This window comes from Pelecanus crispus, chromosome 4, assembly GCF_030463565.1.
Source record: "Pelecanus crispus isolate bPelCri1 chromosome 4, bPelCri1.pri, whole genome shotgun sequence".
In the NCBI taxonomy this organism is placed as follows: Eukaryota; Metazoa; Chordata; class Aves; order Pelecaniformes; family Pelecanidae; genus Pelecanus; species Pelecanus crispus.
Genome location: NC_134646.1, coordinates 50,192,487 through 50,219,770, shown reverse-complemented (window position 1 = coordinate 50,219,770; position 27,284 = coordinate 50,192,487). Strand labels below are relative to the sequence as shown.

The 27,284-nt window shown below is 39.8% G+C and overlaps 1 protein-coding gene across 1 annotated transcript in view; it reads right to left on the bottom strand.

Annotated features, from left to right (window-relative positions):
• Window positions 1-2,413: 2,413 nt before the first annotated feature.
• STOX2 (storkhead box 2) overlaps window positions 2,414-27,284 on the bottom strand; it is a 69,487-nt gene continuing 44,616 nt past the window's right edge. Inside the window, exons 2-4 of the mRNA XM_075709626.1 lie at window positions 16,640-16,792; window positions 7,108-9,373; window positions 2,414-2,609 (exon numbers count right to left, since the gene is read on the bottom strand). Coding sequence (XP_075565741.1) covers window positions 2,414-2,609; window positions 7,108-9,373; window positions 16,640-16,792 — 2,615 coding nt within the window. The remainder of the gene's footprint in view (window positions 2,610-7,107; window positions 9,374-16,639; window positions 16,793-27,284) is intronic.

Sequence of the window (27,284 nt, the reverse complement as noted above, 5' to 3'; positions counted from 1 at the left end):
CCATATTCCAAGAGTCACATTAATATTGGTACAATGCCATGTCAACATTAATATGACATTTATGTTGTCTGCTGGTCTCTGGGAACTTTAGGAGATAACATACTATACAGTTTACAGGTATGTGCTATCATATTTTGTTGGAGTTATGTCTTCTGTACAACCAGCTGCCTGCATAAATTCTGATTAGTTTATGACAAACAAATATTTCCCCCAAAGGTGAAATTTGTTTTTGCTGTTCACATTTTAATACTGCTGTTAGTACTTCAGATCATCACTAAATTTTTTTATCGTTTTGACATTTTTATTTACTGAACTGATACATACTACTGATGTCAGAGCTTGTCTCAGAAACAAAATCACAGTCAGCCACTGCATAGTATATGACAATTCTCCACAAAAACTCTGACTCTACAGTTTGCATGGAATAAGTACGGCTGGAGTTACACATTGAATAAGATGCGTCATGCAAAGCATTATATGGTAATTAGAGCACATCTTGGAAGGTATGATAAGGCAGAAGGCTAAAGGCCAAGTGACTTTGATAACCAACCAAAAGCACAATAATTTCCTTTATGTGCACTGAAAGGTCTTATTGCTCCTATGAAATGGAAATTATACACTGAAACCAAGGAAAACAGACCTGTGCATTGACTGGGTGTTCTTGACAGAACTGGAAACTGATTGTGTCCAGAGTTAGAAAGCTGTTTTATAAGTAAATGAACTATATCCAACTGTGTAACATAAGGCTGAATCTTCAGTAAAGAATTCTGATGACAACAGAGAACATGAGTGAAGCTCAAATGACTTTGTGTACAGAATAACACATGTCACCAGAACCTGATGAAAATACTGGGTTTTAATATGTACAGTTGGGTTTCATACCTGTGTACTACAAGAGCTAGACAATGTAAACGTCCCTTTTCTAGGCAACAATTTGGGCTGTTGAACATTTTAGCATCTTTGTTATTCTTCCATCAATTTGTCTGTTCTGATTAAAAAAAAAAGAAAAAAAGAGTTAAATTTGAAGTCAGTTTGTTGCACTACCAGGTTGCATGAGTAACAGAGCAGAATGTGACCCTATATCTAAAAATTACTCTTGGAGTTTAACTATTCTTAGAAGTTACTCTGCAGTAATTAGCATAGTACTAATTACTTTGGAGTAACAGTTTAGGGGAGAGCAATTAGGATATACCATACCTACAGAATTCAGATTTCTGCTGCCAACCATGTGGACACATTTAATTTCTAGAAAATAGACATGTCCATAAAATGCTAAACTGCAAATAACATCCACTGAATAAAAAGGCCAGAAGTTTATAATTCTCTAAATTTTGTTCTCTGATAATCACTACAATGTATGCTATTTTTAATAGCCTAATTTAGGCACTCTATTTAATAAGCTACATAAAATAGATTTATGTCCTTCCACTAGAAAGAAATCAATTCTTCAGGCCATACTTGTCATTTATATCATAAAGAATATTTTTGTTCAAAGAAATTAGTTATTCTGATTCCTATATTAATGGCAAGTTGCAATACCAGAAGTGACACACGAATTAGATTATCTTTTTTAAATACTTGATTTATACTGAAGACATTTGTTATGTTTTGTGTCACTCCACACTGTGGCTCCATGACAGTTACAACTTTCCCTTCCTTCCCCATTCCCCCCTCTATGCAAAGGCCCACCTCCTCATTTGTGACTATGGAAGGTCAGGTATCAAGTCTCAGTAAGTAAACGTCTCTCATACTTTTGAAACACAAAAGGAGAAGCTGTCTCCCTTCCCACCCTCCATACTTAAACACCAAAACAAAACCCAAACCTCTTTTTACTCGCTTAAACGGGTATTTGCAAAATTGTGTCACAAAAATGCACAGTGAAAGTGACTGATTAATATTAATAATTCACAGATAGAGCTGAGGTCATCACTTGTCATGTTTGGCATTGTTTTTCCTCATGGTGATCCTGGCTGGTTACTTCCAGCAGTGGCTCAGTTTTTGAAGTAAAAACCGATCAACTCTGCAGCAGAGTTTAGCCTCTGACCGGGGGCATCACACATCTGTGGCATTTTTTTTAAATGAAGTTGGCAACTGCATGGACATTGAAAATGCAGATTACACTTACAGTGTCTAGACTTTCATATATGTGCTCAGTTACAATTAAGTGAAGCAAAAAGTGTACATATTATCCCTACTGCTATTCTGTTGCTACAGAGCCGCAAATGTGAAAAGCAATACCTTGAAATAAAGATTTCTTTGTTGCCCCTAGTCTACATAGCAGCACAGTTTAAGTAAACACTAAAACTGTGGTTGAGATGCTTTTTTAATTTTTCCCCAAAGATGTAAACAACAGTCCCAGTGTCGTAAACTTTGCTGTACAGGATGAGACAGAAGATCTGAGGCAGGATGACTGTCAGACACTAGTGACAGAAGCTTGCAGGCAGTTAGCAGGTTTCTGCAGTTTCTCAGCTTCACTTGTCGGGGGGTCTGCGGTGGCTCGGAAGCTGAATGTCGGGCCTGCGCCACCATGTGCAGGGCTCAGAGCGGGGTTCTGACGTCTGTTGCTTTCAACAATACTTGAAGTGTTGGATGCCAGGCTCTCACGAGTACTAGAACGGAAAAGAAATATATATACACTCATATATGACATGCCTATATATCTATCAACCAGACAGGAAAGGAGAATGGAGTGTTTTATAATAGGCATCCTGTATTTGTATGTAATGTCACATCAACAAACCATCTCATTTTGACGGTACGCATATATTCCTCCAAAACAGGTTCCCAAGGTACTCAGCAGTCATCATGCTGTAACACAGGTATAGCACTAAGCAGAGCTGAAGCTGAACCGGTATCAAGCATCTGGATTTTTCACCCAAGGAAATAGCTTCCATCTTGCACGTGGAACATATTAATTTTCTTTCCTGACTGGTGCATTTTTGCACAAAGAAACTTCATCATATCAGCTCTGTGACTAGGCAGAGCTAGGAGAGTATCACGTAACACAGCTTCCTCTGTTGTCTCTTCTTCTACTTATGTCTTTGTACACAAAATATTAACTAAAAAATGCTACTTTACATTAAACCCACAATGCTTCTAAACACAACACTTCAGTTTTGCTTTGCAGCTGAGACAATTGCAACTTACAAGACACTGAGAAATCTTAACTGCCTGGCCTGTGATCATGCACTGAACAACAACTAGTGCTGCTATTTCATTCATAAAATGGACAGCGTTCCTTTAGTTCTAACATATTGTTTATCCATGGGAGTGGCAGGACACTTAGCACTTTTAAAGACTAAGCCTTGTAATGATACATCTAATTATGAATGCAGAGGAGCCTGTACTTTTTAGTCTACAGCTTTCAAAAAACTCGGCCAAGATATGCTAAGGCTAGTTTTACCACTGCTACTCTTTTTGTTCTCTTTCCGCTCTTAATAACTTTTGATCTCCAAATAACGTGTTTCTGTGCAGAGACAGATTTGGTTTTCAAATAGCCATGTGGTCCCTGGTTATGTATCCTTCACCTATATCCCTACTTCTTTGCAAAATGACATCACCACTTGCTATGGAGATGTTTATAGAGTACATTTAGAGGACTGAATGGGTTTGTTAAATAAGCACTAGAAACAGAGACACTAACAACAGAGTAGTCAGTTTAAAGTCAACCTAAATTTACCTGCTACTGAAAGGGGCAGCTCTTGCCTGCCTTGTGTGGACCTGACCCTGCCACATGTTCCTGCTGCTTCCCTGATGCTGAGCCTTGCAGCCAGCCAGATCAGGGACCGCTCTCAGTTAAATACTAGCCCTAAGGAAAAAAAAAAAAAAAAAAAAATTAGTGCTAGCATCAGGGGAAGAGTAGCTTTGGATGTGGCAGGGAAGAAATGTGTCAGTGCATGGCACAGGGGAAGGAAGAAACAGCTTGTTTAGTTGTAGGGCAGATTTAAATCATCTTAAACTGACTGAATCTGGAAAATCAATGATGCTTTCAGGAAAACTCCCATAGATCTTTTAAATTGATCAAAACGGTACTGATCATCTTCTGCCAATTATTATTGTCAGTAGTTCCAAACAGCTATGATGGGTGACACACATAGTAAGAGATCTCTGTGAGCTGCAGTGATGTATGGTGCACTTCTGTTGCTCTTGTTTTGATTCCTCTCCTCTGCTTTTTAATGAAAATAGATGCAACCTTTGTTTTTCAGAGATCATTCAGTATTGTATCATTCTTTATGGGACCACCAATTCCAGATCTTCACACATTTTCAATTCTGATATTACAAACTGAGCGTTACAACATTTATACACAAAGACTGCAGTGAGAATTTTGCATGCAGAGTAATGCCAAAATTAGCTCTTTCTTTAGGTGACAAAAGAGCAGCAGTATTATATAAGCTCTAAAAATAAAGGAATAAAATTAATATTGACAGCTAACATTTACTATATACAACTTGCATAAAAGCAATGAACAAAATACTGTGAGGCTGTTTTCCCAATGGTGATGTATCCATGAATTTCACACACAAAATACTTCTGAAGTCAAATGACCACTGCAAATCTCTAACTACATCGTGCTTTTTTTTAAATGCCCCTTTTTTCATCACACTTTAAAAATATACTTGTTCTTTCAGAGCATAGAATCGGTAATTTTGATTCCCAACCATCATTGCACACTTCAGTTTAAATGAAAAGATACCACCACACCTCAGGAAGTCGAGAGTTACAACATCAGGGGAAGCTAGAAGAGTACACCTGAGGAATACCACTCCATGCACGTCCTTTCTTATACTCTCTTCCCTAGGCATCTGCTAATGGACACTGTCAGATCTAGGTGAGTCTTACCAGACGGATGCTGAATGGCTTTTTTTGTATTTCCTGGAAAAGGGCTGCAGAGTACATTTTTTGTTATAAGGTGAGAAAGTAATAACAGCATGGTAATTATAGCCAAAGGGCTGAATTCACCCTCAGCTCAATTTGTTTTTATAGACTTATACCGAGGAGTGACCAAAACTCAGCAAAATCATCCAATTTAATCATCTTGATGCAAAGCTCATAAAAAAGCCTTTGAAATATCCAGACTATACAATGGTCTTACAAAACCCTACAGAATGTTGCTTTTTAAAATTTATTTATTTTTTAAAGTTTACTTTATATGATCTTGCCAAAAAAAAAAGACATTTGTTAATAAGTAAACAGTAAAATTAAAAAAAAGGGATGTGTGGAACACATTATTAAAAGCTGCTTATCTGTTTCTCTTCTGATCTAAACAAAGTGATCTAAAGCTATCTAAAAGCTAGCTCTTGCTAGCTGAGTTTAAGATTAACATCAACAGAAATTTTAGCTTTTGTGTAAATAATTAGGGAAGGAAATGTCTGCCTTTGCCTTAACCAGAAATGCAAGCTTGATATTCAGCTAGCATACAGCTAGCAAAACAGAAGTCTAAGAACTGATTTTTATCCAGCTGACATCCTATCCTGGAGGTGAAATGCACTCTGAGGAGTGAGACAGGCTGGACAAGAAGTGAACACCACCATATACTCCCCTCATGAAAACTGACTAGCAAGTATAGCACTTCAACTAAAAGAAGAGATTACCTTTAAAAAAGAACAGTGCAAATAGCCTCATACAACAGTTGTACGTGAGAAAGATGCCAAGCATCTGCAGAACAATCAATAACAGGAACAAATTCAAAACCTTCTTGAGTTTCTTTTTTAAACTGGACTCAGTGTAAGTGGTACAATTTACTCAAATTATTTTTCAAATTTTTTACGCAGAAGATTATACATATGTTAAAAGCCTGCTCTAGTTTGATGATCACTGCATGCTGCAGCAGGCCCAATAATTACTGCCTTGTCATTAACATCAAGTGGGACTAGCCATCAAATCCAAAGGAATTTATTCCAGAGTGACATGACTTTAACTGAAAATTAAATTTACTCCTGTGTAGAAGCAGGAAATCTTTCAGATGCCTTTCTGAGAGCCTTTGCTATAGATTTAAAAAAATATATATAATTCTGAGGAATAAGAACACCTTTTACAGGGGGGAAAAAAAAAAACAACAAAAAAAACCATTTTTCTTTCACCTAATACAAATCCAGTCTTGGAGGTTTTATTTTTAAACACAGGCAATAAATAAATTACACTTAAGTGAGATGCTATAAGAGAACTACCATTGTAAATTATTTCTGTGCTCTTAGAGTCATTGTTCTGAACTCTGATGGGTTGCTATCCAGGGCAAACAAAACCAAGCAAGCTCCATTCCAGCAGGGACCTAGGACTCTCAGAGGCCAGAGAAGGAAGAAGGCTCAAGTGAAGGATTCTTAACCTGGAAATGAGCTTGTGAAATCTTCAGGGCAGGGAACACATCACCAACTCTCTCCTCCCTATGCTTGTAAGACTCCTAGCACACTGAGACTTCCACGATGTCTGAGATCCCTGGAATGGAAATGACTAACCCGCACCACCACATGGAAACGTCTGGACTCTCTTCCCAAGTATCTTAGGCAAGGCACCTCTCTCTCTGCTGAAGCAGTGGTGGGTCAGCTCTGAAGTTCAAATAGCCTGAGCACTTTCAGCTGTGTGTGAGGAGCACCTGTTCCAGTCTCAGCCATTTGGAATGGTGATAGATACACTTCCAATATTTTTGAAGAAAACAAACAAAAAAAGCCCAAAACCAAAACAATCATCATGCTCGGGTTTTTTTGTCTGAGCCAAAGATTATGCAACCTAGTCATGTCTAGTCTTCCAATTAGTCTTGTTGGTGGTTTCTTAGAGGGCAAGGGAAGGGGGGAAGTATGCAGGAGCTCACTCCTTCTATTCTAAATGCAAACACAAGTTTAATACAGAAAAAAAAAGGATACAGGGAGGTTTTCAGCAAACAGAAAATGAACCAATACAGAGTCAATGCCGCAAATGGTCATTGGTTGCTTACAATATGGTGGGAAACCCACACATCTGAATAGCAGATTCCAGAACTGTAGAAAACAGTCTGAAAGCATGTGAAATTGTTTAATAGGGCCCTGTGTTCTGTCACCAGTATCACACACACATATAACTAAAAATTGAACTTTCTAGTCTGTAAAGCTGGAATGAATGTGACAGTCCTACCGTGGAGAGTTGAACCCGCTGTCCACAGTAATGCTGCTGCTGTCCATGCTGTCCAGGCGGGCTGAGTGGGTGGCTCTCTGGTTGTTGCTATTTTCTGTTTCCTTCGGGGTGAGAAGAGTAAGATTCTTCTCAAACTTTCGCTGCAGATCCCTCTCCTTTTCCCTCTCTAGGAGCCACTGCATTGTGCCGACATCATCCCTGTTCTTTTCTTCCTCAGCATTTTTGTTGGTTCCTTCCTCTGAGTCGTCGTCGTCAGATACGTTGTAGTAGTCGAAGGAGGCCTCCTGGTTCCCAGTTGTCTCTTGCTGTCTTTGTGAAACGGGCATGACTTGTGTGACTGAGGTTACTATCGCTTGTTCAAGTTTCTCACATCTGACCGGCAATGTGTCAGAGGGGGTCTTTTGATGGGGCTTTAGCAGGGGTGTGCTAGACTTATGATAACTATTCACAGAAAGAGTGTTGTGCAGAGGTTTAAAGAGTGTATCTTTGCTAAATATTTCTTTCCTTTTATCAAGGCTGCTTGATTCAGCACTATGGTGTTGAACCAGCCGCCCATTTGCGATCACCTCTGGAGTTTGGCCAGCAACCGCTGAACCACTGCTTGGGCCCTTTGGGGACTCCTCTTTATGCACCCCAGGCTCCCTAGCAATATGTTGAGACTGTCTTTCTGCGGGAGTCATTTTTTTGAGCCCATCTGTCCCTGTCAGCGTGTCATGATCCTCTTTATTCTTTCCCAGTGGTGATGGAGCAGTAAGCACAGTCTCACTGGATGTGTTGCACTGAAAATAGTCATCGACTGCAGATTTTGTTGTGCAGGAGTTGAGCTCACTATACGACGGCAAAATCTCTGTAGGCTTGCTTTGCTCCAATAGGCTACAAGAACTGGGGGTTTCTACACTGCCACTAGCTATTTCAGGGATGCAGGTCTCCTTGTAGCTTGCAGATGAAATCAGAGCCCTTTGATGACTGAGCGACTGAGATGGCCTTAAGGTACTATCATCAATGTAAGTTTGGCTAGTTGTTTGGTCATCTGGGCTACAGCCTTCACCTATATCTTCAGGTGTGCCTAAAGTAGCTGAGCCCAGAGGTCCCTTGGAGTTATCCATGGATCTAGACCTTTCTTTAGCCTTACTGGACCGCTCATTCCTCGATCTTCTATCCTGTGTATGGCTGTGGCTCCGATGGACCTTGGAGTGGGAGCTTCCCCTGGAAGGTTCAGGGAACGGCATTTCGGTTCTTCTTTTGGCCAGCTCACCAGACACATCCCACTCTGGTGTCATGGGAAAGTGAGATTCAATCATGTTAGGATTGCTGTGCATTATAAAATTATCTCCCTTGTGTTCTATTATAAAACAGCCTTCCCGTGGGGATCGAGTCAAGGGATCATAGAACTCATACTCCCTTTCAGCAGGTATATCCAAATGAGAGCCATCTGATGGGTCTCCTTTGGACACCCGAGTCTTGCTGTGTGACCTCGATTTCCCATGAGACTTTCTGTGATTCCTGCTCTTTTTACTGCGTCCACTGTGGTGAGCTGAAGATCCTGCTTTGCTTCGTTGAGCTTTTTCTTCTTCAAGTTTCTTCATTAGTGCAGTGTGCCTCATGACATTTTCCACAGTCAAGTCTGGGTTAATGCGCCTGATAATCTCCATTTCTACCTCTCTAGGTATAGTGGTAGGGGTGTCCTCATCCCTTAGCGGCCACTCCTCTGGAGGAAACTGGGCAGAGAAATTTGCCAACTGTTTTGTCTTGTCCTTCTTAAAACTTAATCGGAATAATTTGAGTCCAAATTTCTTAGACTGCTTTTCTACATCCTTAGGCTTTGTGAGTGTCTCTGCTTTATAAGAAAAATTGACAGTACTTTTACTTTTCTCAGTAGGTGGGACCTGACATAACGAAGGAGGACAGTATGAGTCTTTACAGTCTTTTGCTGATTTCCTCTGTAGGGTAGATGCATGCATGCTGTGCATGTCTTCTCTGCAACAATGGCAGGAGTCGCAGTGGTTTTTGGGTAGTGTTCGGTCCCTGACACATCCCGAGGTGGAGGGAGTTATAGTTCCTTGTTGTGGAGAGGTACATTGAGACCTGTCAGGTATCCTCTCATCCAAATGGTACCATTTACTGTTAGTTCTTATGAGGGACGGTGTTATAAAGTAAGTCTGTGGGGTAACAATGAAATAACCATCTGGAGTTGGGTATATTTTCCTCTCCCGTACAAGCATATTCAAGGTATGTCGAAGGATTTCTGGACTGGGTGTTGGAACTCCTAGAAATGACAGTAAACACATATCAGGGAGTGCATAAAACCGTGCGGGACTCTCTGGCTCCCCCCTTCCCAACAAAAAAGCTGTTTTTTTCCAATGTGCAAGCTGGAATATGCTGAACAAACAACTTTGTAAGGCATTCTCTTGTCTGTTTGTTTTCCCACTTACCTCCTACACTTCAGACATATCTATTATTAATTAAATAGAAAGAAGGCCATTAATGGAGTGAGAGAGAGAGAGAGAACTTCTAGTCACTTCCATTACGCAGGTGACCTTAAGCTACAAGATGGAATCACTGGAAATCAAAGGGTGTCAGGGGAAACATTGCACTTTTATTCTTCTTCCAACAAAATATTTATGTCCCAATTCACCAGAATTACTTATTATAATGCCGAGTCACGTATAAAACAGTAGTTATTTGTTACTTTGGATGCCTGAGTTGTTTTCCACAGAATACCACACAGAAAAGAAAAAGCATTCCCCTAAACTGCCCCTTTATCACAAACGATCAAACTGACTTGCTCTCCCATTAAAACATGTTTCAACTACATCAGCTGCTCCACAAAAGACACACCTTGAATGATACAGTTCATCTTACCCAAACAGACTTTTCCACTATGCTGGAAGTTACAGATTTAGCTCCTAAAAATTTGCTTCTCAGAGTTATCTGCCTTTTATGTGAGATGTGAGGGACACTACCTAAGTGCATATACCACATACTGAGAGAAGGACAAGTATGACAATGCTGCATCAGTGTCACATTAGACACATGATAGATTTGGAATTGTGAGCCTGATCCTTCCCACCACCAGTACTCCTGCTGGGTTTAGTGATGCAGGACCAAGTCTTCAATACTTTATTAGATAAAATACCAAGTTAGCATACTGTGCACAGGAATAAGTTCCATCTAGAGCTAAGGAAACAAGGGATTTAGTTTAAAAACCCCCTGTTTATACTGAATAAGAAAAAAAAAATCCTTCAAAATTTTCAGTGGAAAAAGCTATCTTAAATCAATATATTTTGTTGAACTAAAATGCACTTTAATTTTAACTTAATGCTGGGTACTGACCCAGTTTACATTTTTAGAACTAGTGAAATTTTTTTCAAAAGTTTGGATGGTCTATTTTAAACTAAAAAAGTTAATATTATTTACTCTGGGTCTTAGTTTTCTTTTCAACAAAACTAATTTAGAAAAAAAAAATAGAATCAGAGAGTAACCTAGGTTGGAAGGGACCTCATGAAGTCATCTGGTCAACACCCCTACTCATAGCCAGGCCAACTTAGATTACCTTGTCAAGTCAAACTATGACTACCTTCAAGAACAGGAATTCCATGGAATCATGCATGCAAAAACATTTCAACAAAGCATATGCTTTTTACAAAAATGCTTCATGGAAAAATCTCAACCAGGTGTACCTGCCACAAACACAGTATCTTCAGCAGCACATAGTGTCTGGTCACCAACTCTTCTCCCATATGTCAAAGGCTGGGTGGAGCCTGTAAGCTCACTGATCTTGTGTTAGCAAATGTGAGGATGACAGCAAGGGCTCTGGCACTATGACCAACACCCCATCAAAAGATTAGTGACAAGGAGTAGAGAAGTTGTACTAATTCTCTAACTCACCCTCTTCCTTCCTACTGGGTTGCAGGCAACACAATAAGTATTCTTATGTCTGGCTGTGAATGTTGTTTGAATTTAGAGACATGACCATACTGCTCACATCCAGTAATATCTGTAACTAAAAATCTTACAACAAATCTGGAAACAGCGAAGTGTTAGGAATAACATGGACACGTGAGTGAAAGCAATTCCAACAGAGAAGGCGCACGGAGAAGTACATGGGGGCAGTAAATACATTTCATGCACAGTCCACAGAGCTGAAAGACTGGGGCCGATCCAGACACAGGAAGTAAAAGAGGTAAATAAAGAGTATGATTTGAGATAATAAATGAGACTGAAAATTGGAAAGAATACACTAATGAAATGGAGAATCAGGAACATACATTTTCTCCCTTTTTCATGTGGGTGTCCACAATTTATGTGATAATCCTAGAGAGAGTAACAAAGACCCCCAGAACTGCTGGATGAGCAAACATGCCAGAAATAGCAACAGATGGGAAAAGCTGAAATCCAGAGAGCTGGGAGAAAAAAGGACTATCCCTCCCTAGCCCAGAGTCCTGAATCTCTCTGGACTGAGGTAAACAATATGCTGAGCTTCCTCTAGATTGTGAGGCAGTGGCAATTGGAGAGCAGGCTGCCCTCCACATGAGCTTTCAGTAAAGCACATGAACACAAAGAGTGATTTCAATTCCCGTAACAACCAGCAGTCATCATCTAACCTTTTCTTTCCTGTGGTGGAGCTGCTATGTCCGCTTGGGTAACACCACCCCTTTTACATTATGCCTTGCCATCACCACAAGAAATGTGTGACCCTGACCTCAAGCTCCTGTGCTTCTCCACCTTGTGCTGAAAATGTACTGCAGGGTCCAATCCCGGTCCAACTGGGATGCACTTGCTGTGCAGCAGACAATCTCTCTTCCTGCCTCTACATAAACAACCTGATTGATCCATTGTATTTTCCAGGAGCTTACACGTAAATACCTCAACACATACCTACCTCTGTCTGTGAGAACTTGGTTCTTCATCTTCATTTTACTTAAAGATTTTTTTAACGTAGTTTCAAAAACATCCGAACAAAAATAAAAGAGAGAAAAAAATTCTGGGAGTTTACAGAAAAGTTAGGGAAAGAGACTAAAATGAATCTTCTGATGTTTTACAACAACTTAGGCAAAAATGCACTGCAAATACATGGTAAAAATAATATGATGTATTTTTCACCCAGTAAACCATAATGACTACAATGTGTTGGGTAAATGAGTCTCTCTGGAGCATGGATGCACACTGGATGCACAGTAGTTACATTAATTGACTAAATCCTGTGAATAGAGAATGTGCAGATAAACACCAAGAAAAAAAAGCAACTGCAGACCTGGGCAGTCAATGATGCTGTAAAGTTATCCACGTCAGCTGCCTTCTCTCTGGAGTTAGAGACTATCACTTTTATCACTCCCAGCATGCAGTACATCCCTGTGGTTCACTAAGCCAGCACTGACGATGGCAGATGCAGATCTTTGGAGCTCAGCACTGCCAGCTAATGCTAGCTATGGGTTTTGTTCAGATCTCTTTCAGGTACTTACAAAAGCAGAAACAGACCAAACTCTAATTAGGCTTTCCTGCATGGTGGACAGGAGCAATGACACTAATCTAGCTCCCATTGTTGTTATTTTAAATACAGATTTCCCAGCTTTCTCAAGACTTTTCTCTTTACAGCAACCTGCCCACATCATGTCTATATGTAACCTATCCAATGCCTTCAGAAGTCTCCTTATGGTCTCTCTTCCTCCATTAAATAGGAACAAGAGGAAAAAAACAGTAGTTTAGACACTCTAGCATATAAAATACTGCATGACAGCAGTGGTGTTATTTAAGATTATGTAGTGGTTTAATAATTCAAAAGCAGAAACTGTCTGGACACTGAATCATCAGACATGTACATTTTCTGCATCTCAAGAGAGTCTACTCTGCCATCCACTGAGCTTCCAGACAGAAGATTATGTCTTGTTTGCTGCTCACAAAGAACACTGACCTAGAGTGAACTCTGTTAATGTAAGACACTGATTTTAAGTGCTACATATACATTTCACATATTTAAAGAGTGAACAGTTATGAAGGTGAACATCAGAGGAATTTGCCAACTTTCAGAAAACTGTTTGCTTCAAAAGCGACCCAGTCCAATACACACATTTTTTACACTGAAATTTTTAACATCTTAAAAATTATTTTAATAACTATGTGGACAAAACTGACCCCCCCCCCCCCCCCCCCCAACAAACAAACAAAATCCTTAAGGCAGCATAGACTAAGGCTTGATGTTTTCTTCAGCCAGGTTCATACAGATAAGAGGGTCTGGCTGCCAAACACAGGAACAGAGGTTACATTTTATAGCTCCTTATACTGGATTTCAAAGATTTACATTAATGTATGGGATTTAAACCATGGTCAATAAATTATAAAGTAGGGCTGTACAAACATCTCGTTGTTTAATTCTAAGTTAGAATAATGGGAGCACATGCAGCAGGAGCCCTCTTGCTTTTTTAAAAATGTGACAAATAACAAAAGCCACAAATAAGATGTGCATTACCATTACAAACTTTTTCAATAAAATAAATTCATGAAAAATACATCTGAAGTAGTATTTAGATGGTGTTAAATCTGCTAAAATGATTTTCTCCTGAGCTGATGCTAAGGCTTAACAAGGGATAAAAGAAATACTCTGATTGGCTCATGAAATACTAGTTAAGGATGTGGAGTGGTTGCTATGTGATGTTATAAATAATTAGCATACCTTATTTCAGATAGAGCCATGGCCCAGATTTATGCCTGCACAATGGCTCAGCAAACTAGAGGGCTAGACTGCAAGTGTAAGATCCTGCACTGAGGCAAGAGGTTTATTATTCTTAGGGAGTTTGAGAATAGCATCTGGGGTCTTAGAAAATTTATACATGCCATGAAATGCAGTGAAGCATCTGTTCATAAAAACACAAACAACACAGGCAGACAAGTGCTGCTACAGGGTGAGATACAGAGAGGTTATGTGACAATGACTGATACATCTACACTAGAAATGTTCTCCTCTCTCTCAGAGCATCAGCACCTAATCAGGAAAAATAAACTATCAGAATATAGGAGGACATCAGATATTTTAAAATAGCCACAGTGAATACCAGGGCTCAGAAAGCCACGGGTGATTTATGAGAGAGTTTGGGCAGACAAGTCAAAAATATCACTCAGCATAATAAGAGGTTCTGTTTATTGGAAAGGACAAAATTTTTGGATAATGCTATACACTGAGAGAACATGTATGTTTGCTATGTTAAACATGTCATGGCTGGGAGAGAAAGGCATTTCTCTAGAGAGGGGAAAAAAATCAGACAACAAAGGGTAGATTTCTTTTCTCCCCCCAAATAATTTTCTTTACATTTTGGGAAGTGAGGGAGGAAAAACAAGGCTCTCCTTTTTTTTTAATCTCAGACTTCAGAAATGCACATGTTCATGGCTAGTGGAAAAAAAAGAGGCAGCAAGAGACTGTGTGCTAACTTGCCTCAGGCTTCTTCTGAGCAGAGTCTACAAAATAAACCAGCCTGTTGAATTATTTTTGATGCATGATTCTGTCTAGCAAGAATAGCTCAATACACCAAGTCAACTGATAATCATGCTCTCAGGAAACCCAAGGGATGCCACCAATAAATTATCATTTCCACCATGCAATAATTTTTATATAAAAATATTGGTAGAATGATTGGAAAAATACTTGCAATCTATGGAACTCTTCCAGTATGTAGCTATACAGAAAACATGACTTGGAAAAAAAAACCCATCAAAATGAATTAAACTGGAATTATAATTGTGAACTTTGCCTTCTTTGCATTCTATCCCTTACAACTTTTACCACCATTTGCAAAATCAGCCAAGCATACTGAAAAGAAACCCTGGTAAACAAAACCACAAATTGGGACAGAAAGCCAGTATTTACAAAATATACTTGCAGTATTTTTTTCCAAAGTGCATTATTAAATGTCAGACAGAATTGTTTATTCCAAACACAGCACTCAATCCAGAATTGTATTTTAAAATCTCAGAACTTAGTACCAGTTATAGCAAAAGCCATGTAACCTTCAAGGGTTTAAGTAACTCTTGCTCTGAAATGTAAGCAAAAAAAAATTCAAGACATCAAAACATGGCAATGGTTAGGCTGCCTAGATCAGGCAGATGCATCAGTAGTTTTCCTACTGAAGTATTTTTAATTAGCTGCTTTTTACAGCTGTAAAAGAGGTACGATAGAGCAGTTTCTCAACTAGTTTAGAGAATTGTAAAGTCAGGCACAGAACAGTTAAACATCTTGCCCAGAATCATACAAAGCACAAGCAAAAAAGTTGTGTTCTCTTAAGCAGTAAACCTCTGCCCGATGCTTTTACACCACACTTTTAGATGTCTCTACAAGATGCATTTTGCATGATTCACCAACTCCAGATGCAGACTTCCAGTAGGGAAGCAGCATATTCAAGAGTACATTCTTAATATAGGTTTCCTTGGTTTTGATGTTACAGTATCTTTAATCCAAGACATTTTCATTTTACCATTTAACAAACATTATCAAATGCTGACAAGAATATCTTCTGAACAGTACACCAGCATTTATGAGCACAGCAAGTGTATCTATGGCTCTCCAAACCTTTTAGTCATGGAGAGTTGTCAAGTTTAAAAAAAAAAAAAAAAAACAAAACCAAAAAAAACCCAAACCCAAAACCCCGAGATTTAAACATTTTTCAAGCAAGGGCAGTACAGAAGCCAAAGCCAGAACTGTGTCCAAGAAGGCTCTGAAAACCCCCGGAAACCAGGCTGACAACCTCCTTTCAGTTTAATTATAACCTCTCCCTGAAGCAGGCACATCATTGCCATTGGACTCTATTTACTTGCATCAGGCCATACCAGTTTTAAGAGCCTGTCCTAGGTGGAGGAAGACATGCAGCATGTGGGAAATCTGCTCTTTAGAGAGAATGCCCTACACAGACACCTCCATGAGGTTATCTCTATGGAGACTGACATCATTCAACCAGTTCAAGTGTCATTGTCCAACAGAGCTCTTATGAGTTAGCTTACAACTGGCTTGAAAGCCACAAAGTGGAGTAAGTCTGCTCTGGCTATGACATATGCCTCGCTCTCCATAACTACTAAATAAGTCATAAACTCTTTTGACTATGATGATAAAGAAGGTTATTTTGTGAGAAAAATTGCAAGCAAGCTTATTCTGATACCAGTCTGAAAAAAGAAACAAGCCAATATAGTTTGCTGTTTAGTACCTCAAGTAATTTTTAATATTTACATAAATTCAGGAATTAACCCTGCAAAATGCATCTCACATGAACGGTTATGTCAAAGAGAACTCAATTAGCTGTATGTTTAAGAATAAAGAAAAGGTTATAAGATTAGAACCCTGAAGCCTCCTTTTAATTTTGGGTAGCATCTCAGGATTAAGCAATATTCTCATCCAGAAGAGTGAATTAAAACAGACTACCAAACACTGAAACTCCCTTTTTTAAGGAAGCCAAAAAGATAAGCAACCTTTTGGGCAGGGATTGGGGATTCTTTAACTACCCTTTTACAGACATGCGCCCATCTGACCGATGGTTTATTAATGTCCAGTTACCTGGGAAGCAGGTTGTTAGGTGCTCCATTAGTGCTTCTTGTGTGACTTGTTTTCGGGCAGAGTTCATTGCTGAGATGGCCAGGCAAAGGATTTCCCCAAGTGGAATAAACTGTGACTGACTGATGGGAGACATGCTGATGGGTGATACATCACCTGTAAAAAGAAAAGAGATGTACAATGAACTGGTTTGTTTAAAAATCTGCTCATAGAACAAGGCTGTAGAGATACAATCGGAGAAGATGTGCACAGCTCTGTAGTCTTTGTACTGAGCTGGGGATAAAACTCTTACAACGGAGAACCATCCAACGGCTTATTTCAAAACTTAGACATGGTGAACTTTGGAAAATGGGAGATATACAATGTGCACACATAGTTTCTCCAAGGGTGCAACAGACAGATTCAGAAAAATGCTGACAAATCAGCACTTATGGTTGCAAAACCTCATGCTTGACTATCCTACTACGTAACTGCACAAACAAAATAGTTGCATGTATTTCTCTGGACATAAAAGCAAAGATTTCACTCCCCTTTCAAAGGCTAGCGGTATGGATCACCCACCGTTTCCACTTGATAGAATATTTTTCCTTAACAGTAACAAAGATCAGAAAAAAATGTTGCTAAGTTAATGATAACATTTTCACTCAGCTGATAAAGTGCAGAACACTCTTTAGAGGCACAAAAGCATCAAACACCTTAAGATTGATACTCTGAATAAATCTCTCCTGGATCTACACGTCAAATGTCTTTGTATGGACTACGTATTTTTTAGAAGAGAAATTCTAATGGTTCCAGGATGGTCTGAAAATTCACTTGTTGTAATCTTTCTCATGCTGTCTTTAAAAATAATTCATTAGCCTATACTTAAAAAATCATTGAAAGATCTTCAAAATGAAAGTTATAGCAGAAATTACAATTTGATAATACTTGCATGACTACACAAAGACACATACACACATGCATTTTAACATACTTTATATAAATACAGAAATGCTTTTAGATTCTGCTCTGTACCTCCTCTTGAAGTGGTAACAGTTCCCCAATGCTCTCAAATAGAGGGAAGCAGCAGGCTAAAAGATTTCCTTTGCCAGCGGAAAAGGAATAAGAAAGAGCAACAGACAGAACAAGGGGTGCTTGACTATGAATATTTTTCTGGCCAGGGATTAAGTTTTACCTAAAAGGCTTTGAAAATCTCAGGAAAATCACCCTATTTCTGCTGCCACTGTGCAATACCTTGTGATCAAATCAGGAATCAAATTACTGGAAATGAATTCAAATTCAAACTTTCCTCCACAATTTAGAGGATCTAATATTTGCCCTATTAATTCTATATTCCTATTACGTCTACTAAACAGGAACAGCAATTTCTAAAACTTGATTATCAAAATGCATTTAATCTTGCATTATACTCAGCACTTTGGGGAAAAAAAAAAAAAAGAACTGGTGGGAGTAGCAAATTGCATAACTGCTTCAGTGAGACTTATGAGCAGTATTTTTCAATATACCAGCTGGACAATCTGTTGTACAACAGTGATACACATTACCCAAGACACAACAATGATGGAAAATATACATTTGTGCTACGCTTTCTCCTGACTGCTTCTGCTTAATCAGGCCTGAGCAGATCAATGCCACAATCCCAACACAGCAGCATTCCTCCAGCTTCAACACAGTGCACCCCAAGATCCTCCTCATTCTTATCTGCCCACAGAATGATGACCTTAAAATATAACCTCTTCTGGACATTTTTATTCATATGCACCTGAAAAGTTCCTGCCACGTGCTTTACAGACAATGGCAATCTAGAAGATTGTAGGCAGCTTACAGGGAAAGGTGAAAGATATGCTTTCACATGCCTTGGAAGGAAACGCCATTTGTCCCCTCATCATTTGAGATTGGATAAATTACATCACAGTTATTATATTACTATTTACTAATAATTATACCTGTTGTCAGCTTAAACTTGTTCATAGACCAATCTTTGTAATCAGCCAGACACATAAGCTTACCAACTTTGATCACCAGTCACCATGCACTTTGTGTAGGGGATCAGTTTCTTTAAGTAGTTTCATGTCTAAAAAGCATCAGAATTATGGTAAGAATTATGCAGATTTAGCTAAGCAATTTAAGAAATTACTGTCTTTCACACAGAGATTATCTGTGTCATGGGTATCCTTGTGAGCACTACTAAGTTCAGTTCAGTGCAATGTCAAACAGATTGGCATACATTGCCCTCAGTTGAGGTTTAACCTTATCAGGTTCACTGGGCACTGAAATGGGCTGCATGGATAGCTTTAAGGGTATCCAGGTGAAAGGCAGTAACTTTCTGAATTGTTTTATCTGGATGATCAAAGACCTGGCAACTTCTTAAACCAAAGCACCGTGGCAAGAGTACCCCTGTGCCTACTCCCAGCCACACACACACTGCCACCAATGCAGGCACCAAGATGGGAGAGTGGGAGGAAGACCTCTCTCCCTTGCACCCGAATGATCCACTCACAGCTAACCAGACTGATATTTAGGATGTAAGGAACGGGCCTTAACACCATAATCAGCTTCCTGAAGTGGGAAAGGGACTCAAGGAAGGTTATACATGAAGCCTAGCAAGTGCTGCTAATTTATGTAGGTTTGCTCTGCAGCCTCCCAGCTGCCCCCAGAGGGATGCCTGGACAAGAATTCAAACCAGTTATGCTGCTCACCCCCTGGAGCAGCCCATCCCTCTCCCCTGACTGCCAAGAGTCTGCAGAGATCCACCTCTGGGATCACACCCAGTCGGGACTTGTTAACTTAAAACTGCCTAAATACAAGTTAAGAAATAATAAAGTTTACCTGGATTTTAGTAACCTTGTACTTTGCACAATCCTTCCTTTCAAAGCAGGCCTCCAGCATGGATTTGCTTTTCTACGTTAGTGTGCAGAAAATGTTCAGTCTGCACATTTGACCCCTGCCAGCTGGGCTCTTGTCAACAGGAACAAGCCAAGAGTTTCTACTGAAATACTAACTAAACTTCATATAACTTATCAACATAAAACATTCAGTATCAGTTCCTTAATGTTAACACAATCTCTAGCAAAGCACGCTATACTTAGTATGCCAGGGTAACATACATCCAGCTTGCAAATATTTGGGAGCTTAACAACCATTTAATTAAATATAAAGATTACTATAATCATCCATAAAATCATAATTTAAATGACTTTAAATGCAATAGCAATGGCCAACAAATACTGGTTTATGTGAGAGCCTTTCTTTCTGTTTTGTAAGGGACTACTGCCAGTTAAGCTTTATTCTTTCCCACTGAGTGCTTTTCAACCTTCTTCATTATGACAAGGGAACTCTTGTTTCACCTCTGTTGTGCCAGAATTACCTCCATAGCTTGCTGTCCATAACTGTCTGCTGGAGATAATTACTGGTTCTTGGTTTAAAAAGGTTAGCACACATCTGTAAAACTTTCAGCAGACCTAGTGATAGAAAGGTCCCTTCCAACCTAAAGCATTCTATGATTCTATGAAAGCCAAAACCCCCTCACTCAGAGAGGTTCTAATTTGCCAAGTTTTATCTCAACTATCCTGTGGCTCTGGGAAATTACAAGCACTCTGTGGTTATAGTTAAGTGAACAAACTTCTTTGATGCACAACAACAGAAAATACCTTGCGTCTACAATTTAGTATAATATATTAACATCAATTATGTGTATAAATACTGTTTAGCCTGTTGAACAGAAGGTTCACTACAACTTCTTTAGGAAAGATCGGCTTAAAAAAAAATCAAATACGCTTTTCCTAATTTTTTTTTAAGACCACATCACTTACATAAAACTTCTCGCATATGGCTCCTGTTAGCTCTGACTGATGCTTGTCTCAAGCAGCTTTCTTTTGAAATCAAATTACGATCCTTAACTTTCATATGTTTATGTTCCAAATTAAATGAAAACTGGAGCTCAGAAAGCAGTTTTCACCAGCTGACTGCATGTTTTGTTTAAATAATAGACATATATAGTTTTAGCTCTGTTTCTGCAGTGTCTTTCCAAACTTTTCTCTAAAGAATTTTTTTTAAAAAAAGTTTTCTAGATATCTTGTTTTAAGTGGCACTTAATTTTCAAAAACGTGTAAGCACATAACAAACAATGAACAGGATTTGTCCTCATTTACGCCTTGGGGATTTGTAGTGCTACCCTGTGGGGAAAAAAATAATTATTGTTACTTAGAACAAAAGATTACGTAGCACATAAAATAAACACTTAGCTCTTACATAGCACTTTTCTTTAGTGGATTTCAAAACATTCTGAAAAACTGGGTTACCATAACTATCCTTAAGATACAGATGAGAAAGTGATGGTCTGTAACAGAGCTGGGAATGAAAATTCATGCATCCTGAACCCATACCAGCCAGAACCTTTCCCGTGCCAGTTTACCTAGTATCTCTGTTCTCTGAAAGTCTGGGTACCACCATCTTGGGAGAAAATGAGGTAGACTATATTCTGCACCATGTATCAGCAATTAAACTATCAACTACATACTGATGACAGAATTTTTATTAGTGATTCTGCTGCTGGAAAGAAGGACCTGGAAGTCAAACTCCCTGTCTCATGAAGTTTGCATGAAGACTGTTTGATAAATCACCTTTTGACTTATAAATGGAACCAATTCAGTACAGCCATTGTGAAAGAAAATTAAGGAAATTACAGTGCAAAGCCACGCTATATTAGAATTTATACACACTATTTCCCTGAAATGGGGAAGAGACCCTTTGATAATACTCTGCATCCTGTAAAATATAGGAAGCCAATGCTCAGTTTCTCTTCTCCATCCAGCCTCTCAACACCTTTCTAACCTTTTGTTTCCTACAGATCAAGACAAACTTTAAACATGATTTTTAGCCTGGTTTCCACAGGAAATGAGGCTTGCACAATCACAGTCTGTGTGCATGTGCCAGAGAAATTGAGCCTCACTAGACAACAGAGATTCTAAAACAAGTGTTTGCTCTGCATACTCCATCTGCACAGAGCTTCAGGCACAGCCACCTAGACAGGAAAGAATACAGTCAAAAAACACTTGTCAAGGGAAATCTCATTTCACTACTACTGCTGCTTACAGAACTATGTTATTAATCAGAAAACATCAAACTAGAGTACAGTAAGTTTATGGCACCTTATGACTATAGTGGTGGTTGCAATGGAAATCCCCTACAAAAAAATTCTTGCCAGCAGCCTAGTCTGGTCAACACTCACCTATGATTTCACTCTGGGAAGAAGTACAGAAAAGTCCTTTTCAAACAAAAGGTAGCTAACAAAACCAAAACTACTGGTAACAGGCAAAAAGGGCTCTTCAGCCTAGAACATTGTAACTTTTTTCCAAGAATACTGTAAGTGAAAAGCCTCTTCCAGAAAAAGCACACTTTCAGATTTACTTAAAGAAGCGACAGATGCTGAAGAATTTACATGTCTGGCCTGGGTTGCACATAACCCCTTTGTTCACCCAAAGCCCAACATGACTGAATCACTCTAATTATAGAATACTTACATAGATGTAGCAAACAAAACCTTTCTTATGTGAACTCACAACAATGATATATAATTGCCATTTTAAGCCTGACAATGTTTCCATCTGATTAAACAACAGGAGGGAACAGGAAGAATATGCAGATTTCTGTGGTACTACCCAGATTACTCTGAGATACCTTGGATCTGCACTAGCACACTAATACAGAAAAGAACACATTTTATTGGCAAAATCTGAAATAAAGGAAATCAGGTGCGTTGCTTGCGCTGTTCTCAGCCATAGCTAAATCCTCATTTTAAACCACATTTCCTGGAGTATTTTATGAACAAAGCTGCAGGTTGTGTTTATTAGACAGTTACACATACCAGAGGACTGACAACAAAAAGGAAAAGAATACATTAAAGATTTTTCCATTTATTCCTATTTAAAAGCAGCTTAAACAAAGGCTCGACAAATGCACTAACACATTTACTAACCAGCAAGCTCCTTCTGCACCTCTGAAATGCATGCACACCAAAACATACCTTCCCTTGCAGATACAGATCATGAACATTTCAAGAATATGAGCTGGCAATGTGACCACTCCAATTCTAACCAGCCTGAAGAAAACACAGCAACCTCAATAATGACCAGTCATATGACAAACACTGGCCTCTGAACAAAGTTCTAGTCCCTTGCCAGTTATTAACTCCAACCATGTAAATTGGTCTTTTTAATCTTCTGGACCCAGCTAAAAGCATGACCTCCAGTTTCACCAAGTGGCACTAACTTTCAGAAACAGGTGCTAAATTGCCCATGGTCAGCAGACTTGTCTTACATGCATTCATCCTGCGTATTTCCTGTGATTTAAATTTCCTTTTCTTTGTCCAAGTCCTGTGGCCAGCTGCCTCCAGATCCAAAGTGATATCCCAGCACGTGTTACAACTACAATCATAGAAAGTTTCTGCTGGAGCACGGAACTTTCCCAGAGGTTTCAGTCGAGGAGATTTTGGTGGCATTGCTTATCCTGGGAAGAAGGAGGGTGGGACCGTGGTTTTTTAATATATTGTGTGCTTCAGAATGTTGTTTCCTCAAACAATATTTTTCAAATGCATCTTTTAATAAATGTCCATGTCTATACTCCTGGCACACAATATGTTAAAAAAGGGGAACTTACCTGAACCCCTATGGTCTGGTTCCATGCTCCAGTACAGTATCCAAAGTAGCTGTGATGTAACAATAACATGCATATTGGGGCTTTATATCACTGTGGAAGCTGGCTGGCTGCATCATAGGTCAGCGCCACAGGACCTGAAGAAGAAAAACAAAGCATGCTTTTAGGCAGTAATATGCTAAACACCCACCTCTTAAAGCAGGAAATAAGGGCTTGCAGAAAATAAAAAAGAATGCAGTATCTATGCAGGTCCACTGAAAGGAATGTTATTTCACACAATTCTCACATAAGTACGAGAAATAAATGGTTAAGAAACGACAGGGGAGATGGAGGTAGAGAATGAAGGGGACTACAAATATAACTCCCACACAGTGTTTTGAAAACATCTCTCTCCTTTTGCCCTATTTCTACGGAACGGCTGGAATCACGTTCTGACACCACCCCCTGTTCCAAAGGCACTCACAGTCTTCGCAAAGCACCTCTCCACTGCAGTGCCTCAGGATTCTGCAGTGTCACTCCTCTTCTCCCTGGCTCTCTGCAAAGTGAAGTCATAGGAATGGATCAGCCAACCTGACTTCTCACTACCCTGCCCAGAATCCTTTGTGAACTGAAATGAGTCATCGCTCTGAAAAAATCCACGGCACAACGTTCCAGGTTTCTCCCTATGCCTGCACTGGCTTCTTTGTCTTTGAAACCAAGTGCCTCTGCTTCTGGAACGGTGCCCAGCTGCATTGTACAGGATAACAAGCCAGCCTCCTCATTAAGTGGACAAGAAAGCTATTTACATGCATTAGCAAAGACAAGTTAAAGCTTTAACCCTCTAGTCAAGACAAAAAAAATCTACCCCTAACATACCTGCCTGATGCAATACACTACCCCCAATACACAAAACCACAAATGCACAGACATACCGCACACACACTTACACAGAGCAATTTTTTTCCTTAAATTATTCTCGATTTAGCATGACACCAGTTTTTTACTCTATTGATTAAAAAGAAAGATTTACTCTCCTTTGTCAGTCCTGAAGAATGCTGCAGACCTGCATGTAACAAACAGCTCTGCTGTACACTGGATCAAAGTTGTGCTGCTGCAAACTGTTTATCAAAAAATTAGAAGCAGTGGACAAGTCCTTGCACGCTCCCTTTTCATCATCCCATTCACCATTTGGGCTCAAAACAAAGTGAGCCCTGAAACCACGCCAGACAGAAAATGTCAAACTGTTCCAAGTGCCGAGAGCCAGCGGAGCTGCTTCAGCTTCTGCTGCTACTGACAAAGAAGGTAATGCTCAGAACGAGGTCACTGTGTCAGGATCTCACTCCCAGTGCTAGGTTTTCCTCTGCTTGGTGAGGATATGCTAAGCTAAAGCATCAGGAAAACACAGAAGAAGAGGTAGGAACAGTGTGTGATGAGATACAGATGCTGCTGCTTTGGAGAAACATTTTTAGCTGTTTGGGGATTTTCTTTTAAGAGAAGGAAACATTTAAAATTGCCTTTTTACTGCCTAATTACTGCAAAAGAACTATTTCTAGTCGTGATCTAGTCATCAAAATGAGAAGACCAATATGCAGAAATGGAGGGACAAACCAAAAAAGGAATGCTGCCGCAGGACACTTCTTTAAAGGTTCCTGTATCCTAAGCACTCTGAAATAGTTTGAAGCATAGTCAGCATATAATCCATAAAACCCTGAAACACAGCATTTCAGGACTCACCTGTGCTGTGCTGGAACAGCCAGTTCTCTTAGGTTTTCCCCTAAAGGAACACACCAGGTTTTTAGGACTGAATTAAATACAAAGGTCACCACCTCCCCATGCTGCGAGCCGTAGCCTTACAACTACCCTGGCAGTGAAAGAGTCAAACCCAGCCTAAAATAGGTCTATGTGTTTCAAGAAGATAAGTCAATAGCTGGGTTACACAACTATCACTTTCGTTTACAGGTCTATGGCAATTGTTACGCAGCAAAGCCATATTATAAACAGGCTCATTTACAAGGGCAAGGTAAGCTGGGTGCTTTGCTACACCTGTAGTTACACAGTAGCCAAGATCTCAACATTAAAAGCTGGGCTTTTGCTATACACAGTCATCAATTTCTGTGTTCCCTGAAAGGCCTCATTCCAGGAAATCTTCCTTCAACTTTACAGGAGTTTTGCCTTCCCTGGGGCTGCAGGATCAGCCGCAAAGCCTCTAATGAATGCAACTTGGCATTTGCAATGTTTGGGTCCCTCAGGATCATCCTGCGGAAACTCTGGTTGTTTGTCTGCTAAGCCCACACCCACTTTACAGCAACGAAACTCACTGCAAGAAGAAAAATTTCCGTGGGCTTTAAAATGAATTCCAACAGGCACCTACTGAAAGAAAAAATGAGAGCTCCAATCTGTTTTTTCTTTGCACCAGACAACATTCATGCACAGTTGAATAGCTGGGCTCGTGCATGCCGTACTGTTTTCACACACATGCACAAGTCTTGCAGCACTGGTTGCGCTCCTATCACCAAAGTTAAAATACTGGCAGAAGAAAGACAAAGATACAACCCGAATATCCTCTCTCTCTAACAAAATTCTCTAGCACTTGAACCTGAGTTATATGCTCAGGACCAGTGTGACTACTCTGAACAGACTAATACAACTGCAAACTTTTTGAGAGAGACAATTCCTCTTGCACGTGAGATGCCCTAAAGACACCTAGAATGCACTGAGCCTGCACACATACCTATGGTGCACATACATCTCGTGTGCACATGCACCTAGGCATGCCCTACTCAAATTCCTCAGCTCACAGCACTATTACACAGCCCTTTAATCAGTATTAAGAACAGCAAGAAGTTGTTCTTGTTGTTCAGTTGTGGGGTGACAGTGAACCACCAATGTAGTACAGCTGTGAAAAAAGCAACATTCATTCTTATTATATACAGGGCAGGGTATTTCCATTAAAAGTATGGAAATTTCAATTTCCTTGTACCTGATGCAGGTGAGAAGTTAGCTGGAGCACTAGAATATGGTGCAGAGAGCAAAAGTGAAAGGAGAGACCAGCAGCGGGGGAAAATGTAAATGAGAATGTTTAGAAGAGCTAAAGTTGATGGATAAACCAGCACTGCCATCATCAGTGATGTGACTGCAGCGTGACCTCAGAGGAGGAAGGCCCAGCCAAAATACCACATGCACTTCCCAATCAAGGCAGCTGCTCCATTCCTCCATCCCACATCTCCTCCCCAGCACATGACAAAAGTTGGTACTGAAATAAAAGCTGCCTTATTAACAGTGTACGGCATGAATACACCATATACTTCTCTCTGTACAACTCCATGCATGCACATGCATCTGAATAGACGAGTACAGAATACAGCATAGCCTGAGATCGATCTCCATCATACACTGAGAAAGCAGATGATGTAAAGATCCCATTTTCTTCCTTTGCACACACACTGTGTTGGAGTTGAACACAGACTCCTTTGTCAAACTCCACATTAGCTTGCATACACCCTTGAGCCCTCCCGAGCCAGGGCCTGGGATTCCCTTCCTTTGCCACAGCCCTTTCACCATCACCAGAGGGAGACTCAAGAGGAGAAAAGGAATGTGCTCAAATGGGGGGACAGAGAACAAAAAAAGTTAAAAAAGAACACTGCCAAAAGATGCCAAGAAGGTTATCAAGAGCATGAGAAAATTCAGACTAGCCTGTACCCGTTTCATGGGATTCCGAATTTCAGAGGCTAAACCCAGACATCAGCACTCAGTATTCGGAGTCTCTAGCTGCAGAGACTGTGGTCATCTACCATTACAATTACTTCTACAAGAACCAACTTCACAAAGCAGGAAGCACCCAAACACCGGACTGGGAACACAACCCATGAACCCTGTGGCCCCAGAAGAAACCAGACTAAGGATTTGTATCAGAAAGATACAAACTCACACTTAAGATTTCTTTAGGAAATCTCTTCATACTAAAAATTTTGACATATTAATGCTCCACTAATAATAACTTACTTGCAGTATGCTA